The 20,668-nt window shown below is 36.5% G+C and overlaps 1 protein-coding gene across 1 annotated transcript in view; it reads right to left on the bottom strand.

The window, feature by feature from the left end:
- CSMD3 (CUB and Sushi multiple domains 3) overlaps nt 1-20,668 on the bottom strand; it is a 614,053-nt gene that overhangs the window by 532,079 nt on the left and 61,306 nt on the right. Inside the window, exon 4 of the mRNA XM_075085810.1 lies at nt 11,163-11,357. Within this exon, the coding sequence (XP_074941911.1) occupies nt 11,163-11,357 (195 nt within the window). The remainder of the gene's footprint in view (nt 1-11,162; nt 11,358-20,668) is intronic.

Here is a 20,668-nt window from a genome sequence, read left to right on the forward strand (position 1 = left end):
GTAACTGTGAGCTGTGATCAATGAATCACAAAAATTCTTATGCACTCTTTGCTAATTGGGGTCCAACACTTTAAAGGAAAACATGGATAAATTAAAAACAATCTAGAGGAAATGAACAAAAATTGCTGATGGTCTAAGAAGTTGTGAAGTAAGAGTGCATTAGTATTACTATAGTTAAAGAAGAAAAAACCAAAACTAACCAAGTAAAAGGAAGTTGCAAAGAAGAAAATAATTGGTTTCTAATGTGCACAGGTACAAAGATGTATACAGGAAAAAAGGTAGCATGCTTAAATTTTAGGAAGAAAAATTAATGTGGAATAAAAGATAAAAAATCTTTATAATGATATTAAAAGTAAAATATGTAAAACCACTGCCTTTGGAAAATGGGAACATTTTTAGTTTTAAAGGACTATCAAATACCCACTGGAAATAAATCTTGCTGTGGAACATGGTTATGGATTCTTTAAGATATTCTGAAATCTTTACTGTTTGCATCCTGCCATATTACCGTTTCAACAAATATCAGGAAGGATAAAGTCTCATAAGAACCACAGTCTGTGAATTAGAGAATTCCTTGAGCTGGTTAAAGAACAATTCACACGTTTCCTCAGCCTTATCCAGTGGTGTGTAACAGAATCTTAGCGTGAGTTCTCTCATTGCCGTGTTGTTCTCTCATCCTGATCTACCAGCTCTCAATGATTTTGCATCCCCAACCGCAAATCCATACATCCAAGCTGCTCCTTCACACAGAGGCTACCATACCATCTTCTCTGCCTGACTGTCCTGAGGAGTTAGTATTCATCCTTTACCACACCAGCCATGTGAGCAGTCCCACCATGTCTCAGTTACTCCAAGAGCATCACTGTTCTGTGACTGCATGTAGAACTCCAGTTTCTCCTGCTTGTGTCCCAGGCTGACTTGAAGCAGATGTCGGGATGTCCCTTCACCCTGCTTTATCATTCCTGAAGTCTCCCATATTCCCATCATTCTGCACTCTTTGTTTTTGACCACTGTCCACTGCTACCTGACTTAAGTGTGGGTAAAATATCTGTTTCCCATGGCTCCTAGTTGAAAACTGTTTACTTTTCAACTTGATTACTTTGTATGAAGTATCGATATTGAACAAGGTTTCTGTTTTACTCATGGTTTACTCAAGAAAACTAGAAACTAGCAGCCTCAGAAACAAAGACTATAATTTTTTTAATTATACTTCAAAGAGTTTTTTAACGTTCTTAGACATATATACAAAAATTGAAATATACATACATACAATGATATGGGAAAAAATTTACAGAAAATATACAATGTATATAATGTTGGGACATAGCACCAAACATTCAAAATGAAAGAAAAGATGGAACTGTGACGTGGAAAGAATTAATGCATAATTTCACAGCAAAAAGTTTCTTTCTCTGAAGTGTAAAATACCAGCTCATGTTAAGGGTATTGGGATTAGGAAGTTTAAATAGATAAGAAACTAGTGATTCTAAGTTCTCACAGTTAAAATTTTTTATGCCTTACCAGTCTTAGAAGAAACCAGATTCAACTTTATGATGTAGAGCAGCAAAGAGAAATTTTGCCCATAAACTGCTCTGTTCTGGTGAGATAAGGTCAGCTCCACTAATTGACTGAAATGTGAAATAAATGTTATGTGCTGAATTTGTATAGACCTACTATCAAAGGTTTAATCCTGAACAAAACTCAGAAGGTTATCATACAAGATGAATGAGTTAACAAAGCAGACTTCATACATATATATATATATATATATATATATCTACACACACACACCCCCCACCCCTATACAGTCAGTTCTGTAAGAGATTAAGTCTGTGCTGTTGGGCCTTTCTTGGCCACCTGAAATACAATGGAAGCTTTCATATACATGTAGCGAAACCCTGCTATAGCTTCTGTTACATTTAAGCACCCTTCCAGCATCAACACTATTCAGAGCAGATTGTTTTTAACTTCTGACTTTGCAGAGCTGAATAAAAAGAACACTAAATTTTCTGAAATTCTAAATTTATTTTTGTAACACAACTGAACTATCTCCAGACTCCTTCGTCAGTGGACAATTTAAAATATTATTTCTAAAAACAGGCTACAGATCTGAAATCCATCTCACAAGATGGAGACAATGTTGTCTTAATGTCAATGCTCTCTCAATATTTAAATAAACCAGCAACACTCCTGCCAATGATGAGAACAAGAAGATTAATTAATGCTGAAGAGCAAGATTCATGTTCTATAGGCAAATCAATAATCATTCTTTAGGTTAATAAAGATGCAGTCTTGAAGAATGTTAAAATGTCATGCTAGAATTTTAGCAATGAAATCTCTTGTCTGCAAAAAACACTACTGGTAATCAGCTGTTCTCTTGGAGTAATATTTGAAGGGCTTTAAAGACTTCTCAGGAAAATAATTTGTTATAACTTCTGCTTTCTGGATGTAGTTACACCTGAGTTATCAACCAAAATTTGCAAAGTGTTACTTAAATCCTGAATAATAATTTCACAATTTCCATTTATACCCAGGTAAGTTCTAATTTCAGGCAGAAATTGAGAGATCCAAAAAATTTAATCAATCCATAATTTCAATAATCTGAGGAAAATATGCTTGTGTATTTAAAAACCCATGGTAGCAAAAACTTTTTGGATTAAGCAACTTAGTAAACTGAGTTGATGAACGTGGGATTTACCAGTACTTACTTTCAAAGTAACTAAAATTATTTTCCAAATGATATTTATGTTAATTTATCACTAGAAATGATTTATCCAGGAATGGCACATCGAAAATGATCCTAAGAAGAATGTCAGATATTATAGGGAAATTATTACCTGCCATAAGCAGAATATACTAGCCTAAATTGGCATCAAGCTAGAGGTACACATTTAACACCTCTCCTCTTAAAATAGTCTTTAGGGGTTTCTAACAAATAACCTTGATCAGAAATTAGTTTTAAATCACATGTGAAAGACTGGGGCTTTGCTGGGATTAACACCTCTCTAGGATTGTGCTTTGACGACTGCACTGTACGTATTACCAAATCAAACTATTCAAATTGTTGTCAATTATCAGCCTAAACCAGTATTTTACTCTTCCCTTTCTGCAATAATTACATAAACTTTCTTTCTTCTTATAAATATAATTTCATTTACTTAGAAACAGTTCAGTTCTGCTGCTTTCCCTAGTTCTCTATATACAGTCTGGAGATGTAATTTGAGAGGCCTGTTTTCCAAATTATGATGGTTACTGCGCTGAGGAATGCTAATTGCTTTGATCCAAATACCTTTTTATTCTGGACTATAACACACCAGTGGAAGGCTTGCCCACTGCTAATGTTAATTTCTAATGGATTTTAGGACAGGTCTTCTCACTACTGATAGGAACTACTGTAATACCCCGGGGATGTGCAAAGCCAAACTATGTAAACCAAATGAAAGTGTGATTCTGATGGTCTGATGAATATTCTGACTTGGATATATACATTTCTAATGAAAGGACAAGTAAGGAAAACATTTTAAGATATTTTGAATTGCTTCATAAGCTGTTAACTCTATCCTGATCTTTTGCATATCTCTTAATCACCCTTTGAACATTTAAATCCTGATTAAAAAAAAAAAAAACACAAAAAGCTAATAAAATTATCTTCTTTTTTGTTAAAAAAGTTTCCATACTGAGCTTGTTTTCTAAAATTCAGTAATTTTTTTTAAAGTGTCATCACTACTACAGTAACACATCACTGCACACAGTAAGTTTTCACAGGCAAGCACAATGGATGCTTCCAGTTTTCCACCCAATGTAAATACTTAGTTATGTGGCCAACGTTATCATAAATTACCATATCATAATGCATGGATTTTGGACAAGAATCTAATGTATTAAAACCAGTCAGAACTCTCACAAATAATGTTTTCTAAGGAATGTGTACTATGTTATATTGTTATTATTGCTTGCATATTTTCAGTGAGTTCCATTTAACAGACATTATATATATTAATAATACTAATATTTTTATTATGAGCACAGTAAAACTAGTATATTTTAGTATTAATGTTAGGAATATAAGATAATTCTAATATAATAAACATTTACATTCCTGTACCAATTTCCTGGTTCACAACACATCAATAATGACTTAGAGTAACTTCAAATAATTCAGTAAAGTTTCACCACTGCTTTGCATAATAAGAAATCCATGGGTTTGATCACATGCCAAAATTCATGTTGGGATTTCCTATTCTTCAGGCTCAGATATATTTGTCCACTTAAGAACACTGTCTATGTGATAATGAGAATATTCACCCTGATAATGAGAAAAAGATCTTACCCTGAGAATAACACTAATATAATGTGAAAAGATAGTATGAGAGGGTATACTAGAGAGCAATTTCAACGCTTTTTGTAGAGGTAAAAGTTTTATTCTACTGGTCTTAAAAATTGCACATTTTAAAGATAACTAAAATAAAGAACTCATAAAGTCCTTTTATTGCAAAAATTCAAAGCAACAAAAAGTAAATTTTTATCAGAAGAAAAAGTCATTCAGGGTATTATTTTGCAGAGCTTCTGGGCCCTGCTTGAAAGCACACAGTATTCTACCTGAAAACACACAACATTTATATTATACTATTTCAATAAAACAGTAGACATTTTTCATCCTTTCTCCCCCCCCCCCTCCAAATCTTGACTGCTCTGATTTCAGGGGAGCATGATTACCGTTTGTAGACCATTTATGTTTTATAATGTACCAACGATAAAAGTGTTGGCCATGTGTGCTGGTTTTGACTGAGAAGGGGTTAATTCTCCTCACTGTGGGGGTCGGCTACCTTTCCAGCTTCCCGCGCTCTGCCGCGTGGCAGGGGGGGGGCTGGGAGGGGCAGGGCCATGGCGGGGACGGCTGACCCCGACTGGCCAATGGCAGGTTCATGCCACACCATGTGACCCCATGACCAGTATATGAAGGGGGGGCAGTTGCAGCTCGGGGGTGGCGGCGGGTCGGCGGGCGGCGAGCGGCTGCGTTGTGGGCAGTTCATTTCGGCAGTTCGTTCCCCCTCTCCCCTCCCTTCCCCCCTCCCCCGGGGCTTTGCGCCTCTCGTTGTTCTCCTTTATATTGCATTTCTGTTGTTGTTTCTTTTAATTTTAATTATTAAACTGTTCTTATCCCAACCCACGAGCATTACCCTTCTGATTCTCTCCCCAATCTACCGGTGGGGGAGTGAGCGAGCGACTGTGTGGGGCTGAGCTGCCGCTAAACCACGGCACCATTCTAAACCATTAATTTATAATGTACTGAAAGGATCTGTGGAAAAATATCTGAAAAATTGTTCATTCACTAGTGTCAAGATCATCCTCATATCTTATATAAAAATACATCATTCTACACAATATTTTTGTTGGTTTTCTTTTTCATTTTAAATAATCCAACATGTTTTTAATCTGGTTTTGCACAGCTATACTGGGACTTTTCCCAAAAATAATCATTGACAACTGTTTGTATATAAGAACTGGCTTCAGACAAAAAATTGCTCATTCCCCATTAGATGTAATTTATTCCTGCTTTTAAGTAAGTGCACTTTGTTTTCCTCTGCATATATTGTCAGTTCCACTAGTTAATGCATTGCATGGCATCAAGTGCAGTACTTTAACTCTCTGTTTTATCTGACCTAAATCTTACCTCATGTTGTTGAAATATGATAGTCATAGATAGACTATCCATGTAGTTACAGAATTATACCAGTGACTTGCAATTAACAAATTTTCCTCTCCAGTGATTTCTGCACACAGGAAACAGCAAAATACTTGAGTGTGGAGCTGAATATTCTAATGCTCAGTTTGACATTTGGTAGATCACTTTTTAAAATATGAGCTTATAAATATCTCAGTCCAGTTCATTTAGAATAAATCCACTAAAGAAAAAGAAGTTAAGTGTACCTCTATACAGATAGGTAGAAATACACATATATTTACATGTACTTATATATAAGTTGCAGGGGAATAGCAGGATTCCCAGACATGGAATTTTGTAACAACCTCTTCAGTCTTTTACCTGTCATGACAAAATATGGAAAAATAACTCAATATCCTCCCAGACAAATAATCAAAAAAGCAGAAATGCATTTTGTCCATGTAAAAAAAGTACCTACAGTCAGTGCGTTGTGCACTTATCTGACCAAAATGCATTTCAATTCAAACAAGTGGAAAAACAAAGCCTCTTTTTAAACATATAAACAGAAGTTTTATAGTGGCAAATACTTTGTAGCTATCTGTACAGGCAATAGTGAAAATATTTTAATAGAAGTTCTAGGAATACAAATAAAACTATACTCTCTTTTTGAAATTTCTGATTCTAAAAAGAAAAAAAAAAGAGTTTTAGAATGAAGGTTCTTACAACAGCCATTTTACCCTGGAATAGGAAAAGCTTTAAAAATATAGAAGGCAGAATACTTCCTTGATTTTGAAAGTGTCTAATTTTTATAATTTTTATAGATGGCAATATTAACTATAAATATAACCTTATTTATTAATCTCAGTAAATTATTCCTGGCTTGCTGCAGTATGAAGAAATTACAAGCTGCAACATTATCTCATGAGTAGGTGATATGATTGTGCTGGCTTTGGCTGGGATAGAGTTCATTTTCTTCAGAGTAGCTTGTATGGGGCTATGGTTTGGATTTGTGCTGGAAACAGTGTTCATAATGCAGAGATGATTTTGTTATTGCTGAGCGGTGCTTATGGAGAATCAAGGCCTTTTCTGCTTCTCACACTCCCCGAGCAGCGAGTGGGCTGGGGGTGCACAAGAAGTTGGGAGGGGACACAGCCAGGACAGCTGACCCCAAGTGACCGAAGGGATATTCCACGCCATATGACATGGTTTCATGGTTTAGCCCCAGTCGGCAACTAAACACCATGCAGCTGCTTGGTCACTCCCCCCACCCCTGTGGGATGGGAGAGAGACTCAGAAGGGCAAAAGCAAAAAAACTCTTGGGTTGAGATAATAACAGTTTAATAATTAAAATGAAATAGTAATGATAACAATAATTATTATAACAATAACAATAATATAATAAAAAGAAAATACCACACAAGCAATACAACCACTCATAAACCGCCAACCGATGTTGCCAGTCCCCAAGCCGTAATCACTGCCTCCCCTGCCGGCCAGCTCCCCCCAGTTAACATTCTGGGCATGATGTCATATGATATGGAATATCCCTTTGGCCAGTCTGAATCCACTCTCTTGGCTGTGCCCCCTCCCCTCCGGGCTTCTTGTGCACCCGGCAGAGCCTGGGAAGCTGGAAAAGTCCTTGACTAGTACAAGCACTGCCCAGCAACAACCAAAACATCTGTGTGTAATCAGCATTATTTTCATACTAAGTCAAAAACACAGCACTATCCCAGCTAAAACCATGACGCATGGTCATATCATGACCATGCTCAGAATATAAAGCTGGGGTAAGGAGAAGGAAGGGGGGGGACGTTCAGAGTGATGGCATTTGTTTTCCCAAGTAACAGTTACATGTGATGGAGCCCTGCTTTCCTGGAGATGGCTGAACAACTGCTTGACCATGGGAAGTGGTGAATGAATTCCTTGTTTTGCTTTGTTTGCACGCACGGCTTTTGCTTTACCTATTAAACTGCCTTTATTTCAACCCAAGATTTGCCTCACTTTTTTTCTTCTGATTCTCTCCCCTATCCCACTAGGTGGGGAGTGAGTGAGCAGCTGCACGGTGCTTTGTTGCCAGCTGGGATTAAACCACAACAATGATAAAGCTGCTGTCATGTTTCACTGTTGAAAACTACCTTGTCAAAATTAATTTGCCAGGGAAGAAGACTTTATTGAAAAAACTAGTCATGGGTTGTGCACAACGTAATTGACCACAACACAATAAATCCAATTTAGTTTTAATTAAGGTATTTTTGTACTTCTAGTAAATGTAATAAAAACCACAGTATTTTAATGAATATCAGAACATGTAAAAGACAAGCGAAAAACTTTGCGCATTTGAACTATGTTCACTGAGAAGCAGGGTACGAAATAAAGCAATTGTTAGGTATGTTCACTGATGTTGCAATACAATCCTATGGAGACTAGTAAAGAAAAAGGAAGCCATGTGAGGAATAACTCTTCTTCAGGAATGAAATCTGGCCAAAAAAATGTAACTTAAAAAAATACAAATATCAGTGTTATGCACCAAATTTAAATCACAGTCATGTAAAAGGGTCTCATATGTGGATGCTTGAGGCAATATGAAACACTGTTGATTCCAGTGAAATTTTCCTCATTGAGACATCAGCCCGTAAGAATTATATTGCTAAAACACAAGCATGGCCTCCTTCTGATCTCTTCAAAGTGAAGGCAATGTAGAAGGAATCATCTAAGAAAAACCTCTCCAAATTTACTTGTTCTGAATTACAAGAGGCAGATGACAATGACATTTACATGCAGATGATCTAAAGACAACTGTGAGCTTAACTCCACTGACATCTAAGCATGATGTAAGTTCAGAGGGTTTTTTTGGTTTATTTTCTATAGGTAAAAACAAACAAACAAACAAACCCAAACAGTATTCAATAGAGTATACTTTTATGCTGGTTTTGGGGCTCTTTTCTAACAAATAAGACAATGACATTTCCTAGGTCATAGCATTGAAATACTCTGTATTTTCCCAATCATACTAATTAGATTAAAATGAACAGCTAGTATATGCATGCCTGTAAGAGACCTGGCCATCTACCATAAACCAGAGGTCAAGATGTTTAGTGTTGAGAAAAATGAATTCTTACACATGTAGTCTCAAAATTACACACCACTTCGCTTGTTTGTCTCAGGATTCTGTTTTAGATGTAATGACCATTGGTAGGGAACAGTAAGACATTTATCAGAGGAACTCTTTAAAGATGAGTGTTTAATCAAAGAGAGTCTCCATGGCAAACAGGGAGAAAGAGATAAGAAGCTCATTAGTGGGTAATCACCTTTAGCAACCTTCTGCAGAATTCTGTGTTGGATAATTGCATTAGACAAAATTAGGACAAATTCATTAGAATGGAACCACAAAGGTCTCTGTATTAAATGTAAAGTTAGATGGTCTTGATATTAAACACAGACTCATAGAAGGAACTATTGAAAATAATTAGTTAAATTTTTTATCAAACATAGACCAAAAACACCTTAACAGTAATTTAGTGTATTAAGCCTTTAAGCCGTTATGCCTGATGTTAAAACTAAAATCAATAATTCGTCACATTCTTAGGTTATATTTCAGTAATTCGTAGCCACTACTATTAAAATGTGTACTTTGGGATTATTTTTTTTTTTATCTGTCAAACTTTTACCCCTTAGATTCTTCCCCGCTATTGATTAGAGCGCTGTCTTCTCCAAGAAATGTTTCCTTTCTGCATGAGTTTCTTCAGTAAGTTAAGTCACCTCTTCATCCTCTTTCATGTATACTGAAAAGTTTTAGTTCCTTCAGTCTCCAGACAAAATGACAATTTTGAGACCTAACAGAACTTGTTTCCTCTTTTTCTGAATCCTTTCCAATTTGTCAACTGTATTCTGCCCTAAAGTGACACTATTCAGATAATGACCTCTCTAATAATGAATAAAAAGAAATATGTTTTTAATATTCTTATGTGATAGTCTTCTGCTTACACACTAGATTCATATTTAACCACAGGACTACTTTGGGAGGTTATCATTCAAATTCAAATTTACACTGTGTATTTTCACATACCCTTGGAATTAAATCAAAATCTATCCAAAGTTCTACTGAAAAAGGTATCAAAAGAAAGCATGTGTAACACTGTGACTGTGATGACTGACTGGCAAGTGGAAACATCAGGTTCAAGTCTCTCGTCTTCGTAATTCAAGAGTACAATTTTTTATGCCAATTCATTTCAAAATTGGTAGATCAAGAATTTGAACAATGATCTACAGTGAAGTCCATTAACCTTCTACTTTGTTACAAATATAAGTTTTATGCAAGTTAACACATTTTAATCCAACCTTTTTCATGATCATATCCATAAACAAAATTTGGATTTATGCCTTGATTGTGTATCTACTTAATTATCAGCTAGCATTTTTCTGGAAAGTAGGAGAGGAAGATTTAGGAGGTATAAATAATTTTACTATAAAATAGAATTATTACTAATAACTTTGTATTTTCATCAAAATCATGGATAAACATATTAAATATCTCCAAGCCAAGAATAGGAAACAATAGAATGTTATTTCCAAAGATACAGGTTTCCCACGACCTTTTTGTGGTATTGGTTAACAAGGTTTTAACCCAACTGAATTTTTGTGTTTTTTTCTTTTTTTAATCAGAAATTTATCAGAATGCTAATTTTATTTAGAATGTTTTTTGTAGCCCCTGCAAGACTGCATAATTTTTTAAAAATAAATATAAATGTTATATTCTGTAAAGTTAACCTGTGAATCCAGAAAAGGATCTCAAGCTTGCCTGATATAACAGTGTTTCATCAAAATACTATCTTTATTGTATTTGTTTGTGTATAGCAGTGATAGTTTCTCCATTTTATGAGCTTAGCTCCTTTCATTACTCTGCAAACATAATTTCTTTCTAGTAGTCTCAGAAAATAAGATTTACCCATAAAACAGGATTTTCTCCTACTGCTATATTTCTAATGTGAGCAAGGGAAAAGTATTTTACCTACAATATTTGTTAGAATACAAGGGATATCCTAAACAGAAACCTTAAGATATCAAATCTGACTGAGAATGAGGGGAAGTCCCTCAAACTCAATTGTTTTGGTAGTTTCAAACTTCTGTTTGCTCCATATTAATACTTGACCAAAGGTCAGTCCTTTGGAAGTATTAATGGACCCCAAATTTACATTCCCATAGTTGCAAACCTGTTGAACACAGATATTATATCCTACTTCTTACTAGGTTTTTAGCTCTTATTTCACTACATATGTTTTAAAATAATCAGAAATATAATTTTAAGAGGATATTGACTTAAAAATTAGTAGGTGCATATGCTGATAAAACATATATGTGAGCAAGACACCAAAATATTTAAAAAGGCTTTTCTTTCTTTATTCATAGACTAAAAGTTAATAGTTAAAGCAGAGGTTTAAAGTTGTTCATACTAATATAAGGTATATAGTCAAGAACATTATTGTAGCATCTCTCTTACCTCTACAGATAGGAACAGGGAAGTCCCACGATGCCGTATTCACAGAGTTAGCTATGCAAGTAAGCTGAGGGTGGCCATCCAAAATATATCCAGTTACACAGCTGTATCGGATTTTGTCACCAACATCAAATCTTGTACCATATAAGATACCCTTTGGTGGAACTCCTGGATTGCCACAGGAACTACTCTGTAATTCTGGAGAAGACATATCTATTACTACTTATAATTTTTTTATGAATCAATATTGCATTTTGCTGAAGAATATGGAACACAAATTACTGCAACTTTAGACGGAGTATGTTTTCATGGATATTGTACAACTCTTCGCACTGAAAATCCATTACTGACTTAGCCTATTAAGTATTTGTTTATGTACTCACATATCCAAAGGTAGAGCATCATATGAAAATGAACACAAAGTTTCCTTAAACTTCAGCTATAGATTTTTCCTATATTCATGTATTTTTCTTAATTGATAGCAAAGAACCCATTACATAGGAAGAGGAAACAAAGGTACTTGGTATATTTCTGACTCTTCAGTTATACAAATGCAAAACAAACAAAACTGTAATACAGACATAATAGACATTAGATTTGAATCAACCAAAATTTGAAAGAATAAATAAAAGTACTGAAGAGAGAACACTAGGAGAAGGTTTTAAGAAATACAAGCCTGAGCATGACCAGGAAGCTGTTGAATTAATTTAATACATTTTAGATAATGAGGCAAAAGGATGAGATACTGTGGGTAACTGATTTCTGAGAAAAGGATTGGTTAATTTACCCATATGGAATACCACAGATCTGGATGACTTCTACCCTGATGAAGAGCTTTAAACCATTGAGAATCCAAAATAAGTCATGGTTCTGCTGTTAGTTTGATCTCTGAGGACATTAATTAGAATTCAGTTTTACTAGGTGGTACTCACACCCCAACTGTGTACCCTTCTGACTGATGTTTCAGCATCATAAATATCTTCATTAAAACATTTCCAATTATTAACTGCTGAAGTCCTTCAGTTAATAGACATAAAAAGAAACATTTTATACAAGTGTGAGCAAAAAAGGTTTCACAAACTCATCCTGAGCTCTTCAAAGCTTGTACCAAGTGTACTTACCAGACCAATGTTAATAGGGAAGAGGCAAATAAGGTAAACCTGTATTTAGATTCCTAGCAAATTTCCCTAATCTACAAGGTAAAGAAACAAGATTGAAGAACAGAAGGGTATACAGGTACTGTCTTAATTGCTTTTCCTGAGTTCCATATAACTAAATTATTTTTCTGCATCCCTGACATGCTCATGACAGTGTGTACAGAGGCACACGCAAATATATATATATACATATATATATAAACATAGAATCATAGAATCATTAAGGTTGGAAAAGATCCCTAGGATCATCAAGTCCAACAGTCAACCCAACACCACCAGGCCTCCTAAACTATGCCCTGAAATGCCACGTCTACATGTTTTTTGAACTCCACCACCTCTATGGGCAGCTTCTTCCAATGCCTCACCACTCTTTCAGTGAAAAATTTTTTCTAATATCCAATCTAAACCTCCCCTGATGCAGCTTGAGGTGGTTTCCTCTCATCCTATAGCTAGTAAGTTGGGAGAAGAGACCAAAACCCACCTCGCTACAACCTCCTTTCAGGTAGTTGTAGAGAGCGATAAGGTCTCCCCTCAGCTTCCTCTTCTCCAGGCTAAACAGTCCCAGTTCTCTCAACCTCTCCTCATAAGACTTGTTCTCCCAACCCTTCACCAGCTTCACTGCCTTTCTCTGGAAATGCTCCAGCACCTCAATGTCCTTCTTGTAGTGAGGGGCACAAAACTGAACACGGTATTTGAGGTGTCGCCTCTCCAGTGCCAAGTACAGAGGCACAATCACCTTCTTGCTCCTGCTGGCCACACTATTCCTGATACAAGCCAGGATGCTGTTGGCCTTCTTGGCTGCCTGAGCACACTGCTGGCTCATGTTCAGCTGGCTGTCAGCCAATACCCCCAGGTCCTTTTACACCAGGCAGCTCTCCAGCCACTCCCCCCCAAGCCTGTAGCATTGTATGGGGTTGTTATGACCAAAGTGCAGGACCTGACTCTTGGCCATGTTTAACATCATGCAGTTGGCCTCAGTCATTGATCAAGCCTGTCCAGGTCCCTCTGCAGAGCCTTCCTACCCTCAAGCAGATCAACACTCCTGCCTGACTTCGTGTCATCTGCAAACTTGCTGAGGGTGCACTTGATCCACTCACCCAGATCATTGATAAAGATGTTAAAAAAGACAGGCCCCAACACTGAGATCTGGAGAACCCCGCTCATGACCAGCTGCCAACTGGATTTAGCTCTATTGACCACAACTCTCCAGGCTCACATTCCAGCCAGTTTTTCATCCAGCAGAGAGTACACCAGTCCAAGACATTTGCCACCAGCTTCTCTAGGAGGATGCTGTGGGAGACAGTGTCAAAGGCTTTACTAAAGTCCAGGTAGACAACATCCACAGCCTTTCCCTCATCCATTAGGCAGGTCACCTGCTCATAGAAGGAGATCAGGTTGGTCAGGCATGACCTGCATTTCATGAAGCCGTGCTGGCTGGGCCTGATTGCGTGGTTGTCCTGCGCATGCTTGGTGAGCTCACTCAAGATGTATCACTCCATAATCTTCCAGGGTACCAAGGTCAAGCTGACAGGCTTGTAGCTCACCATATCCTCCTTCTGGCCCTTTTTGTAGATGGGCGCCACATCAGCAAGCCTCCAGTTTTCTGGGACCTCTCCTGTTAAAGAGGACTGCTGGTAAATGAAAGAGAGTACCTTGGTAAGCTCCTCTACCAGCTCCCTCAGTACTCTTGGGTGGATCCCATCCAGCCCCATAGCCTTGTGAGGGTCCAGGTGGAGCAGCAGGTTGGAAACTGCTTCCTCCTGGATTAGGGGGGATTTATTTTGCTATCCATCCCTTCTTCCAGCTCAGGGGGCTAAATACCTTGGGGATAACTGGTCTGACTATTAAAGAGAGAGGCAAAGAAGTCATTTAGTACCTCATCCTTTTCCTCATCCTCAGTGGCAATGTTCCCCTCCACGTCCAATAGAGGATGGAGATTCTCTTTGGTTCGCTTTTTGTTGCTAAAGTATTTGCAAACCCGTTTTATGTTATGTGTTACAACAGTGGCCAGGCTGATTTTCAGCTGGGCTTTTCCTTGCCTAATGAGGTCTCTGCACTCTTCTTGTGTTTCCTGCCCATTCTTCCAAAAACAGTAGACTCTCCTTTTTTTCCTGAGTGCCAGCAAAAACTTCCTGTTCAGCCAGGCTGCTCATCTTCCCCACCGGTTTGTCTTGCGGCACTTGGGGACAGCCTGCTCCTGCACCTGCAGGACTCCCTTCTTCAAGAATGCTCAGCCTTCCTGGGCTCCTTTGCCCTTCAGGACTTCTTCCCGAGGGACTCTCCCACCCAGCTCCCTGAACAGGCCAAAGTTGTCCCTCCGGAAGTCCATCATAGTGGTTTCGCTGACCACTCTTGTTACTTTATCAAGAATTGAGAACTCAATCATATCATGGTCGCTAAGCCCAAGGTGTCCACTTCTGAAGAGCACCATGTCTCTGTGATGGCAACTAAGTCATAGCTATCCCGCTGCACAATGGCTTCCAGCTCCTCCTGTTTGTAGCCCTTGCTGCTTGCAATGGCGTAGATGCACTTGAGCTGGGCTATTAGTTTCACCCCTAAGCCTGGCACACCACCCCTAGGCTCCTCTCTGGTGGGCCTGGTTACATCCCCTTCCCCCTTCAACCAAGTTTAAAATCCTCTCAATAGCCCCACCAACTCATTTGCAAGAATCCTTTTCCCCTTTTGAGATGGGTGAACTGTTGCCAGCAGGCCCGTTGCCATGTAAACCTCCCCATGATAAAAAAAACCAAAATGCCACTGATGGCACCAGCCTCTGAGCCATGTGTTAATCAGATGAATTTTCCTGTTCCTTTCAGTATTATTCTTCCCTACCATTGACGGGACTGAGGAAAACACTACCTGTGCTCCTGATCCTTCAGTCAATCCCCCCAGTGCCCTGAAGTCCCTTTTGATTGTTCTTTGATTCTCTTTTGTTTGCTCTAAAACATATTTAAATATAGTATGGAAAAATAATTTGAACTGTTATAGTAAGTTTCAATTAAAGAAATAAGGTATAAATGGTTATCAAAATAAACAATATGATTTATGAGGTACACTACATTGTCAAACTTCCATGCCAAGAAGTACGAGGAACTAGGATATATTACTAGATTTCGGATACCAGTCATGAAAAAAAACCTATGTAGCAGTTATTAAAAGGAAGAATCTGGTAGTCATATATATATATGCTATATATGCTATACCTTTCTATACATATACATGATATATGTAAAATATATTCTAAAAATGTGTTCATCTGCAAGACTTGCTGTACCTGTCATGTGTTGATGTGAATATGTTAAATATGCAGATTAGTTTCTTATGTCATTGCTGATATTGCTTTCTTTCTCTTACATAATAAACCCTGTGGAACTGGATTTGACTTTCATTGCCTTGCACAAGGATGCAGCACAGAAGTAAGAAGGTAGCAAGTCTCATCTTGGTCACTTCAAAGCTCACCTAGATGGTTGATATTCTTACTATTTCTTTATCAAGCTAAGTGTTCTGTCCTCCAACAAAACTCCCATCCTCAAATCTTCTTGCAAGCTTTACAAAAGAAAGTAATGCTGCAGTTGACTCCTGCATATTTGTTCAAAGGGATTTCACTTAAAAGTTTTTCAAGGCCACCTCAGTTATCATGTATCATCATAGCATGGCAAAAGAGAGGTAAGAGTATTATCCCCTGTATTTTGGTTATCTTATGAATCATACTAAATTGAAAAGTCTGCCTGTACACAGTGTTTTTATATTTGGCTTCTCCAAGAAGATGAAATCTTTCAAAGGCCTGTATTTCTTAGTGCTCTGTAAAAAGGTCACAAAAAGTTTCTCTGCCCTTTGAAATGAAGAATATAAAGATTAGTGATGCCTTTAACAGTCACTGCCTAAAATTGCTTGCTTTACCCTTACTGCCGTCTCATCAAGAATTACACACAGAGGCAATATATTCTTATGAAATTATATTTTAAAGTACTAATTAAAAATCACCCTCCTTCTAAACTAGAACTCATTTTCCAGTTGCAATACTACATGACTTGTCTAAAAAGACTATTTGGCATTTTCCATGAGCTTTTTATTTTTATGAAAGTTGCTAGTGAGTATGTTACTACTTCTAACCCTTCAAGTCATTTTGTTCCTGTTCTAGATAATAAAGTAGAAAATAAATTGTGCAATTTAAAATGAGTTAGTTTCTTCTGTGAGTATTTTCATTTTGAACATATACAGGTGCTTTTTTTTGCGGGGGTGGGGGGGTGGGGGTGGATGTGAAATTCACCAAGTAACTGCATTAGTCTTCTTCAGTGTCTAGCATCTATTTTCAAACTGATTCTGACACTGTACTACCAACTCCCTACCATTTAAAGCTACAGATTGTTACCTTGAGATTGTCATCTGTCAGGGAACACAGCAGTTGCCAAACTAGATTGCAATTTTTGTTCAGCTCTGTGCAGATTCTTGTCTTCAGTGACATTCTGATAGTCAGTAATGATATGAAGCATGAAAAAGTATTTCCTTTTAAATTAACCATGTTGTAATTTGGTTGAACTTTTCCTTGTTCATGTACTCTGAAAATAAGCATAATTGTATTTTTTACACCATCCTACTTTTTTACATTTTTATTGGGTACTGTTGTTAATCTCCTTTTTAAAGCAGGCTTTCCTAATTGTTTCACTCTCTCTCCAGGTAAGAGGTTTTTTTGTCCTAGATTTAATTGTCAGTTATCTCTGAAATCATGTGCATTGTTTTCTTGTGCAAAACCAAAATGCTTTTTAAAGTCAATATTCTACCTGCAAGCGAGGTACATATGAACTTATGTCCTCTTTTTTTCTACATGATAGTAAACCACCAAGATTAAAATACTCTTCAATGCTTTTCAATAAGTTTCTATTTCATTAATTCATATTAATGTCAATGGAAATTATGTTCAAAGGCTGTGGGTAAAATATGCCTCAGAGAGTTCTGCGTAGCAGGAATGGACACACTCCTTTGAAGACTTTATTAGCAGAAATTCAACCATTTATAAATACTAATTAATAAGCTATTCAAATTAAATAACATTAAATATAATTTCTTTGTGAGACTACTTTCAGAAACAAGGCTTGCAGAAATTGAGACTCTTTCTCAGCATTCACTCAAGGAGAAACCAATCTTAACCAGATATGAAAATTTCAAGTTTACTTTCTTTTTTTTCCCATTTTAAATCAAGAATTTTTCTTTTATGTTATTTATAAAATCAAGGGTAGCTCCTGTCCACCCTAAACTGTTTAAGCATGAAATTTATCATTTGATGTCCAAATATCCAGAACAAATATTTGCAATTATTCCAGTTAAAAAAAAAAAAATCGTTTATTGCATCATTGCATTGCATTTAGATCAGTGGAAGCTATTTATATTTCCTCTGCTGAAGATTAATGTTCTTCACACACTAAATCTGATATTAGCACTTCAGGAACATAAAGAATTTTGTCTTTTTTTTTTTTTAAGGGTTATAAATTTATCACAGTTTTTGTTCACAGTTATTACAAATCATTATGATCCCATTTTTTGTAATCTAAAGTGAGAAACTGTCAATATTAAACATATATCTTCATGAGTACTCAGTCATTGAAAAATCTATGAAATATCCCAATAGAGGCTAACATCCATTTCATTTATTACTTTTGAAATTGAACATTCCTCGTATCCCTACACTGTCAGTGTGGATATCTCCCTGTATTCATGCATGGCAATAGTCCTAGACTGCTTGTTCACTCACGTCTACAACAACTCCTTTGCCAGACAAACCTGAGTATGTTCCAGGGAATACACTGTTCTAAGGACCACTCCAGTTGTCTTTTGGAGCAGGACTTGGTGTAACTGGAAATACTAGAATATGGCTGTACACTAATATCCCTTGGAATAACAATGCTTATGTAGTTTGCCTTATTGACAGGCAAGAATGCTTTGGTATTGACAGCTCAAGACTGATTTCAGAAGTGCTGCATGTAGTATGTGTGTGGATATAAAGAGCGCTATACATTCCAAGGGTCCCAAAATAATAGGAAAGATGATACATTTGTAACAATATGAAATAGCCTGAAATTCAGTTGTCCAAAATTCACCTATATCAAATCTTATAATGGTTTATTTTAGTTGCACATATTTTTCCAAAGGTTTTATAAACTAAAAAAGTAACTTAGGTAGTTAGTTACTTACATAGTTTCTACCCCAGAATATTTTGCTTTCTTTCCAAAATGTATATTTTGCTTACTTTATTTTCCATTCTGTCCTCATTCACATTGCATATATGAGTAAGCATGATCTAGATTTAGATCTAAAAGAAGAATTAACTGATTAGTATTGAAATACCATTGTCTTCCTACACATGTATTGAAATGCCCATATACATACCTGTCCCATTTGAGTTTACTATGTGAGGGAAACCACAACAAAAATTTGGAGTAGGCAGTATCAGTGAAGTGAAAGAAAAAATGAAAAACTTAATATCTAAAGTGGCAATTTAACTACACAGATATGTATGGTTCAGAAAGCAAAGAAATAAACTATAAATTAATGCTTTCAAGGATCTATCATGAACAATACAGATTTATTAAAACAGAAATTAAATTTAAAAATCTGCTCCCCCAAAATCCCGGTCTGTCCTTTATAGCACTTAATCAATAAATGTGGTTATTCCTTGATTCCAACAGATGTCTGACCTCAAGATATAAGTGCAGAATGAAGAATCACTCTTCTGAAATTCACATTTGTTTACAGCACTAATAGAAATAATTTTGTCTAACAACAAAACTTCTCTGAAGTTTTTCTTTTGTTTTCTGCATTTTATGTGGGTGAATCAGAAGAGACTGTCATATTCTGGTATCTATCTATAAATAGGTAGGCAAGAGGAAGTGTGAGAAATAATTATTTTTTTCCTAAAAGAAAACATGGTAAAACATGTTTTTTCTTCTCCTGTTCTTAATTGCTCTTTCCTGATTGACAAATATCTCTGTAATAGTAACCTCACTGAGGGTCTCTACTGTTCACTAATGATAACACAGCTAATTATATTGTAGAGTTTCTTACCTATTTTTTAATGAATTACATAATTTTCCTTTTATCTTCCCTTTGAAATGATTTCCATGCCAAACAATGACGGAGGAACTTGATTATCTGAAGTAAAGCAACTGAATAGTATAAGCGTGTTTTTTAAAACTGTGTCTTGAGGGAACTTTAAATGTACATATTTATACTGAGTTTGATTTTGGTTCTAAGTACATTGAAAGAATCATTGCATTTACCTTCTTTGCAAGTAACACAAGAATGTTTCTATTTATAACAACAACAACAAGTACAGCAAAAAACCCCTCAGGATATGTGAAGGAACCATGTCATAACTGTAGTACTGTAGAAACATTGATACAGCAAGCATGACAAATGTAGTACAAGAAATGGTCCAGGGTTTGCAATACCTTCCCTTCGCATGCAATACGCTATTTGGAATATCGTTTTAAATCAGTCAAAAACACAGAACAGGACTAGAGAGCTGAAAGACCATACAAAAAGACAATGGCAGTCACTAATTTTACCATATGACAACATAATACAGCACCAAGTGAAATCAACAGAAAGATGACTATAACTTCAGTAGATATGGTTAAATCTGACATTTCCCCATCAGGCACACTTCTGAAGTGTTACCTGAAGGGAATGACAAAAATGTAAAGACTGGATAATTAACTAGGAGAGCTGTACAGTTAACAGCACTAGCCACCTTTGTTCAACTTTACCGAATTCCACTTGACTTTGGTTAAAGTTTTACCTGCAGTAAATTCCTGTACAGATGGTGAGGGCACCAGTTAAACCCAAGTATGGCTGGAAGGTAAATTCACATATTGCATGGACTGAGAAAGAACATTGGAGACTACATGAAGTTTTGGAATGGGTGTAGAGTTGCTAGTGTGACAGAGATTACTCCATCCACATTGTTCTGAAAGTATTCAACCCTATCAGTATAGTCCAAAGTCTGAGGTACTGTATCTGCCACATGTGGTTGTTCAGCTTCCAAGGTGGATGAAGCCCAGACAGATGCACCCTGTCTGTCATGCAATACCTGGGCAGATATATTCATATATGAGTCATAACAGGATTGTTCCATTTAGACTGCAGAGCATGGTTTTTTGGCACAGCTGTATTCTGTAGGCAGCTCAGAAGAGGCTGTTGCAATTACAGAGCAAGGATTATTTTAGGACAAGCTAAAATAAAAAATAATCCTAAAACCGATACCATATTGTTATTCCTTCTGCAATATGTATTTCTTACTATGACTTTTATACAAAAGAATATTTTTTTAATTTTCTGAATTGTTATCATAGAATC

Source organism: Phalacrocorax aristotelis, chromosome 2 (assembly GCF_949628215.1).
Source record: "Phalacrocorax aristotelis chromosome 2, bGulAri2.1, whole genome shotgun sequence".
Lineage (NCBI taxonomy): Eukaryota > Metazoa > Chordata > Aves > Suliformes > Phalacrocoracidae > Phalacrocorax > Phalacrocorax aristotelis.